At 34.5% G+C, this 9,213-nt stretch overlaps 1 protein-coding gene across 1 annotated transcript in view; it reads right to left on the reverse strand.

The window, feature by feature from the left end:
• LOC125665699 (secretin receptor-like) overlaps positions 1–8,497 on the reverse strand; it is a 101,205-nt gene extending 92,708 nt beyond the window's left edge. The window contains exon 1 of the mRNA XM_056152409.1: positions 8,317–8,497. Coding sequence (XP_056008384.1) covers positions 8,317–8,412 — 96 coding nt within the window. The 5' untranslated portion in view covers positions 8,413–8,497. The remainder of the gene's footprint in view (positions 1–8,316) is intronic.
• Between the last annotated feature and the right edge of the window lie 716 nt (positions 8,498–9,213).

The raw sequence follows: 9,213 nt of genomic DNA on the forward strand, positions 1-9,213 counted from the left end.
AAATATATATAGGCTATGCATGCAATACACATTGCGCTTCATTTAAAGATCGGCTTTGAAGTCGCTACGGTAGAGATTGAAAAAATACGGGAAATTGCATTGTTTAGTCTTTGACACTAACCAAAACAAGCCATCAAATATCAGAAAATGAAAAAATTTGCGACTTTTGATGTTATGAAAGTTTCTAAGTACTACATCAAGACCAATCCTTGCATGCAATACTGTCGCAAATAATAAATCCGACAGGAAAAAATGTATAAGCAAGTGACCAATCGTGATCCATGTGTTAATGTGATGTGACGTCATTATGATAAAATGTGACGCACTTGATTTTTGTTTTACTTTGGGAGGCGGATCAAGCAATCCCCCGTTCCCAGCGAGAAATGTATTTCAAAATGAACAAAGGAATGTTTAAAAATACTTGGTATACCATTGATTTGAATATTTATCTTTGTTTTAATCTACTATTAGAACATCATATAGAGACTGTATTGACTTTTTATAACAGTGATTAAGTAGATTACATATACATTATGTATGTACGTCTTGCTAAACTCTGTGTATCAAACAGAAATGTTTTCTTGCACACGTTGACTTTTTATTTCATTGGAGACCCCGAAACAGTACTGTGATGTAAATAAAAAAAAAAAAACCACACAAGTAGTTCCGGCTGCTGGTTGTCAAAGTGGTATACATGTCCCCATACCAAACCATGGTGTACAAATATAACTTGCATTACCTAATTTGAATTTGACCAATCAGAAACTAGAATACAATAACTGAATTATTAGAAAATAAACCGAAAATCTTGCGGGACTTGTGAGATTTTTCGATAACTTTTTTATTTTTACATTTCAATCCACAAAGATCATTTTTAAATTATTCCCCGGATGCTTTTTCATTACAAAGTACATGTAAATATTGATCACATGGTTTAGCAGTGCAGAGGTGACGTCACGCAGTATTGAATGACGCACCATTGGTTTTAGGGCGATTGATTATGAAACGTGCGACGTTCAAATATTCCTAAAAATCTATATCATTGTGACTAGAGGAAGGAAGTGATAGTTCCGGATTAAGTAGTAATTACCAAACACAACGATACTCTTAGATACAAGGGAATGACAGCACTCCATGTCGATTAAAACACAATACACAAATGTGTTCTCACGTCACAAACACGCGTCATATAGTTTTCGGTGCTGTGGATTAGAATTAAAATAAAATGAAATAACTTTCTATTGATGGTTTTGGTTTTCCCTCTGTGTACTAAGAGTCATGACATATATTGAAGAAAACTTCAAGTTTGGTGAACAAGGAAAAAATAACCATATTCCTCTGACAAAATCCTATCTTCTACTTACACAGGGTAATTTGCAAATGATAAATAGCTTTTCTTGTACTAGGAGCGAGTACGAGTAGATACCAGATATATTCCTCCATTTGTGCTTTCTTTCAGAAGTTCAAATAATCGTATACACGTGTCTCTGTTTTCCGTTTTTGTTTTCTTTTTGGTTTTGCTCGGGACTTGATTCTACATCCTGAGAGAGAGAGAGAGAGAGAGAGAGAGAGAGAGAGAGAGAGAGAACAATCATGTACCGGTAGCTGCGATTAACCATTGGGACTGTCTTTTTTATATAAACACATAGACTGCATTGGGTTCTTTTTCAAATGCAAAGTGAATGTGCATCATGTATAGTCCTCTTAGATTTAAGCAAATAACTTGACATTTAGTACTTTTCTCAATGACCATGTAGCGTGTGTCAGCGCAGCGATTTCATAACTATGATGATCAAGCCGGCTAGACCTTGCGCATTGGTCAGGAGCTGCTAAAAGGTTTGCTTATGAGCGGAAGTCAAGGAATATGCATAAGGCCCCTTAAATCAAAAACTTATCTGTCGGGCATATTTATAGAAGAGAGGCTGTTTAAATTTGGAGCCTGTGATAAAAAGATGATAGTTTGAATTAGGTCAGATCAGTTCAGCTGTGCATACAGCCAATGAAGACCCATTGATTCCCAATAATGTTTTCAATAACTTTTTGTCTTGTTTTGAAAGGGTCACGTTTCATCTGAGAGACTTCTGATATAAAACAACAGCATCAACTTCATCAATAACCGACAGTTCTTGAAAGCTGTATATTGTCCACTTATAAGTCAAGAGTTTTTTAGACCAGTTTTTCTAACGCGTTAATGTATTGGATTTTTTATCATATGAATTCACTATAAAACACAATCATTATACTTTTAGCTCATTGACTGAATATCGAGAATCGTGAACGTTCGACGTCGCTGTACGTAATGATAAGGAAATGTCGAAGTTTAACCACAAGAAATCAAAGCATAATATTTTTCACAATAGTAAATCAAATAATTAAACCCTACACCCAAATGTCAATTATTGTTTTATGTCGCTGTTAATCGAAAAATCAAAGCTACAACTATATTAAAGATGTTAATGTTTGTTTCGCTGAATTTTAAATCGTGGTTAGATACATAATCGCAAAGCATTATACCCATGATGCATTAGACCTTAAGGAGGTACTCTACATCGTCATAATGGCTGACTTCCGTTTAAAACATGAATGAAAAAAAATATACATAAGCAATATTTGTGTATTCATTTAGAATATCATTGCCCTGTTGAGTAGCTCAATAAATTAGTACTTTTTGTGTACGTCGATTGTTAAAATGTACATCGCGGGTTCGAGTTCAGCAAGGGCATTGGTTTTTCTTTCTTTCAAAACTGCATTTTTGTTACTAAATAAAGTAAATTTGAGGGTGTTGCACCGACGCGGGAATTTTCCCTAATCGGAGTTCGGTGCCAGCACTTGTGACGTAGAACTGACCTTCATCCATATTTATACTTATTGCGTATTTGCCATTTATCCCCATTACTAAGGGCAAGCCTAAGACATGTTATGTGTCAATACATTATGCATTTAGTATAAACATAAATAGTTTTAAAATCGTAAAAATTGAATTGTGGTTTTTTCTCTCTTCTGAGTATCAGAAACAATATATACAGTTACATGTTATGAGTGTATCAAATGTCTAATATTCTATACTACTACAGTCTAGAAGCTCTTATACTTGTATGTATTATTTTCTACAACCAACAGTTAGCAACTGTACATGACTCTGACCACAAACAAAATATGGGAAGTTTAATACGCATTAATACAATTCAAGAAAATTATATGTACATGCACCTGAAAACATTAATTCACCATAGCAATATGCTACTGGAATACATAACATTATATCCACTCAAACTGTTTAACGGTGATTTACCTTGTTTGGCCTTAAAGTTTTTCTTTCAGGGGTTTGCAAAGTTTACAGCGGTTTTTCGTGAAAGACACCAAATTATTCCTTTGTCAACACCTTTCACTCAGAAAAACATACCAGTTTTCGTTAGCAGCCTTGACTATTAAAACACAGGTATCGCATGCTGTGTTCGGCGTGTTTACAGCGAATCCTATTCACAAACTAAACAGTGTCCAGGTTGGAAGCTGATTTCAAAATTGGCACATTGTAATAAACAGAGATTTGACCTGAAACATTTATAAAAACTAGAAGTGTGTTTCAATTAAGAAACAAAATAAAGATGGAAAATGTAATATGAAAAAAAAATTGTGTTCGTGAGGGATTCGAACCCGGTAGTTTTAAAAAAGGACTCGTGTTTACCTATGGAACTCGACGACCTTTTTTTTCTTACCCACTGAACCACGCAATAGCTCATACATTTCTTAGGAACACCAACGTACAGGTGAAAATGAAAATAATACCAGTAAAGTCGTTTCGATTTTTTGAATTTTACTAAAAAATGCCATTTTTTTTAGCGGAAAACTCGAAGAACATATTCATGCTAAATTCAATTTGTTTCACGGAGGCAGCTTTTCTAAAATTCGGGGATATCCCTCCATTTTAACTCTAAAAATCATATAAATCGCTTATTGCTTGATTTAAACTCGAATTATCTTGGCAAATTTTGTCAATACACGTCTTTTAAACTTATTTTCAAAAATGTTTGAATCAAGACACTAAGTTTCAATTGGTTTTATCGTAAATTTGATTAACTTCATTTTATCGATCTTTCATGCAACGCCTTTAGGGAAATTGACATGAGACGTGCAACACCTTCTTTAAAAGTTTTGAATTTCAAATTATTGTTATATGTATCCTCCACTTTTTATCCATAATAAATTTCAACTGCCCGGCATTAGTTAGTAGAAGTCACGAGTATCTCGTATATGACCCCAACAATGGAGGTCACATGTCATGGTAGGCGTAAGAGTCAACCGTTGTGTTTCTTTACTTAAACCTGGTGACGTCATGTGCAAATGAGTAAAATTGTTCAATGAGACAAGAGGCGTATCAGTTACCGGTGTAATCCTTCAATTTCATCTAATTATCGTCGACATGACTCATCTGGTTAACGCCGATATGATTGTGATATACATGTATGTCATGTTTCACTGTCAAATTGTCTGACACAAGTCACATATAGTTGTCACGTGTCTGAATAATAAGATAAACCACACCTTAACTACAACCACGCCCACATATAGTTGTCACGTGTCTGAATAATAAGATAAACCGCACCTTAACTACAACCACACCCACTTCTTTACCACACCCCCTTCCGGTTTAGGCCATGCTCCGTCGTAACACGTCTTAACGAAACTTGCTTCAAATAAAACTTTTTTTTTTTTTCAAAAATGATATAGATGAAAACTAAATTTATGTTTTTGTAAGTAATACGAATACAATTAGCCATATGAAATGTAATTTATTACGTCTATTACACCCCCACACACACCCCGAAGGCCAATCATGATAACGATTTAAGAAAATACATTGCCACTGTTTGTAACATATGAAAGACATCGATATTACATATTGTATGGGCCATCCATACCCTAAGGAGATTTGTAATGTGAAGCTTCGTTGCTACAATTCTGCCTGACACGTTTAATTAGGTACGGTGATCTTAACATGAAACTAGAAAACTGACACGGTCAGCAAGGGCCCCGCTGAGGGTTTGTATTTGATATAGCAATGTTTGGGGCTGGTATATATGTTAGAATTAATAATATTCAAAGATACATTGGAATGTAAATTTATTTGTGAAAAAGGAATCATGAAGCATATTTATCAGATACTGATGCAAATTTAAATTGTGTTCGACACACACTCATCCACTCAAACACAACAGAGTGCAACTAAATATCATTGTAATAGGGGATTCAAAATAGATAACTGGAACAAAATATGGTACATACTATTTGAAAAGGATATGAATTTGACATAATTATTTATATCTTGGAAAAGGAAATTCTGACATCGGACTCTAAGCGTTTTCAAAGAGATCGCCATTTGATAAAAGTGTTCTACATTTTTAAAAATAGAAATCTATAGAATATGTCTTTACATACATAGGTGAGAAAGTTTCCATTATTCCTAGCCGAGACATACCATGCATGCGCTAAACAATTCAAAAGCAAATATCAAAATACTCGCGTAGAAAATGTGGACCTTACCGTCAACAAGCGCAGTGTAACACGCCATATCGAGATTTTCACCGACGAAAGTTCGGTAACAGTAATGAATAAGGTACACTCATTTTGTATATATTCCATGACTTTCTTTATTAAAAGGAACAGTTCTCATAGGTGTAACGTGCAATTAGTACATAATTCAATTTCTTGAAGCAGTTTCACTTTGCTACCGGATATAAGACATTTTATTTCGTATTCCGATCCCGATCGAGAATTGTTGACTGGGAATGACGTGTTTATTCAATATACAATGTTGTAGAGTTAATTTTTGTAAATGTTCTACATCAATACATTGTATATCATAATTCAAATTGATTTATCTCCCTTAGACAGTGGTAAATAGATGCGGTCATAAAAAGAAAGATGATGCCATATAAACAGACAGACAAAGTGACATGACTTCAAAATATATAGGTATCTTCTTATTGTAAAGTATTTCTGTACAAAATTTGAAAACTGTACAATGAAAACTGTATGAGGTATTGTGTCACAAAGAAAGTGTTCATAATAACAAAGATCATGATATACAGACAGACAAAGTGACATGACCCCAAACTCTATAGGCGTCTTCTTCTTATTGTAGATTTTTTCTGTACAAATTTGAAAACTGTACGATAAAACTGTTTGAGTTATCGTGTCACAAAGAAAGTGTTGACGGACAGACGGACGGACAGATGGACGGACAATGTGATTTCTATAGGACTTCCCGCATTTCATGCGGGGCCCTAACAAATCGTATATTAGTGATCTTGAATGATTGATTGATTCTATCTTGTTTAACGATTTTATCGAGACTTTTTCACTCATATGGAGAGGTCACCAAGACCGGCCTTGATATTTGATCTCAAGATCAATAGATTCATCATATCAATGGTTAGGCTTTTCTAATCAAGTTTCTGTGCTCAATCTGAGATCGTACATGCATTTAAAAAAAGGCATGGAAACTATTTCAATGACTAGATTAAATGAGGAATGAGTGACCTTCACCCTTGAATCTAGAATACGTAGGAGTCATCTTTCAGACATAAAACTTTTTAAAAAGTTTTATATTAGCTTCTATATAATTATAATATAGATGCCTTTATCTTATGAGGAGATGTCTGATTTTGGCTTGGGTTTGGCCTACACGATCGGGTTTGGTATACACTAATTCCTTTTTTACATGCTCTTCAAACAGAAAAGGTAGCATACAATTTAAGCTCTTGAAAATTTAAAAAAAATAATCGGAATCCTGCTTAATTGTTTTGTATTGTGTTGTTGCTTGATTGTTGGGTCTGCCCTGCTTGGCGACCCATTGCTGCTTATGTATTATGCCACGACCAACAACACCAAACAATAAATGTTTAGACATATATTACTTTATGTTTTTTTCATTTCCTATAAATAGATAATGTATTTTAGATACTATGTAGGTATCGGTTAAAGTAAAACATAACACGTGTTGTTCTTCCCATTTGACATCATAGCAATGGGATTGATATTGTAACAGGAGGGGAGAAAATGCAAAGAACCAGACCGAGGTTTGAACCCGGACACCTGAATCTCTAGTCAGATGCTCTACCAACTGATTACTTCCTCAACTTATTTTATATGAGTAAGAATTAATTTAATTCCTTAGAAAAGTGTTTGAGAAATCTGGAGTTCATATCTTGCTAAATTTAGACAAGTGAACTTAACAAACGTTGTGGATTGTCATCTATGCGAGGTTACTGACAAACAAGAAATGCATACAAAGGGACGTTAGAATGGAACTAAATATTCGCTAAGGAGGGGGTGAATTTGCATGGTTTCAAGCGCCGCCCTCCCTACCAATTAACTTGTACGTGTAAACATGCCATGGTTACTGTCTGTCATCCGTACCGTACATCATGTAAACATTCTACTCGATTTGTCTTACATTCAATGAAAAGGTGAATATAACGAACAGTGATCAATCTCATAATTCATATCAAGGTGAAAATAACGAACAGTGATCAATCCCATAACTCCTATAAGGAAGAACAGTGATCAGGAAAAGGTGAAGATAACGAGCAGTGATCAATCTCATAACTCCTATAAAGGTGAAAATAACGAACAGTGATCAATCCCGTAACTCCTATAAAGGTGAAGATAACGAACAGTGATCAATCTCATAACTCCTATAAAAGAGAAGATAACGAGCAGTGATCAATCTCATAACTCCTATAAAGGTGAAAATAACAAACAGTGATCAATCTCATAGCTTCTATAAGGAATACAAAATTCAGAGTTGGGCAAACATGGGCCACATACATGTACCAAAGGTGAATCAGGTGCCTTAAGCATCCCCTGTCGACCGGTCACACGTGTCGTGAGTCCTATATTTTGATCAGTTAAACGGAGTAATCCGTAGGCAAAATCAGTGTATAAAGAATATACAGCTGTTTTATACACTGACGTAAATTCCACAATATAATAAAAATAGCACTTTATCTCCGCAGTTCTTTCCAGGTGTCTTGATACAGAGTCGGGGTTATCGAAACCAAGTCTCCATTATCAAGGAAACAACTTAAAATTGTTATTTGTGTGATTTTTGGCAAACTCAACTCATTGTTTTAGCGTGGCACTTTGGGTACCGGCCCGAAGGTAGGAAAATAAAGAATCAGTTTAAAACGGCGTAAGTTAAAATATATCAAGCATCACGATATATCAATAAATCATAGAGATGAAAAATACATTTCAAAAAAAGGTATTACTAGAACACCCTGTGAATAATTAAGGAAAAAAACATTTACTTACATCTCGTGTTTCATAACTTTCCGTCAGGTCAAAATGGATTGATAAAACTAATAGAACAATAAGATATCCCATGTCTGTTTTAACAATCAATGTCATAAGGAGAGAGGGATGCTAAAAGATCCAAATTTTAAAATGACAATATATCCAAGCGTCCGCATTGTAATGGAAAATCGGCTTTTATAAAGCGCTGCATGACCGTTATTGGAAATACAGGCTTACTTCAAACAATGTGTTATGAAACACAAGACGGTATCAGAGTTACGCTCAAAATACCGCGAGATGTGATACTATGTAATACGGCGCTATATATCACTAAAAACAACACACATACATACAGTGATACTAACACAAAATTACAGTGATACTAACACAGAATTACAGTGATACTAACACACAGAATTACAGTGATACTAACACACAGAATTACAGTGATACTAACACACAGAATTACAGTGATACTAGCAAACAGAATTACAAGTATACTAACACACAGAATTACAGTGATACTAACACAGAATTACAGTGATACTAACACACAGAATTACAGTGATACTAACACACAGAATTACAGTGATACTAACACACAGAATTACAGTGATACTAGCACACAGAATTACAGTGATACTAACACACAATTACAGTGATACTAACACAGAATTACAGTAATACTAACACAGAATTACAGTGATACTAACACACAATTACAGTGATACTAACACAGAATTACAGTGATACTAACACAGAATTACAGTGATACTAACACACAGAATTACAGTGATACTAACACACAGAATTACAGTGATACTAACACACAGAATTACAGTAATACTAACACACAATTACAGTGATACTGACACACAGAATTACAGTGATACTAACACACAGAATTACAGTGAT

Source organism: Ostrea edulis, chromosome 10, assembly GCF_947568905.1.
Source record: "Ostrea edulis chromosome 10, xbOstEdul1.1, whole genome shotgun sequence".
Taxonomy (NCBI): Eukaryota; Metazoa; Mollusca; class Bivalvia; order Ostreida; family Ostreidae; genus Ostrea; species Ostrea edulis.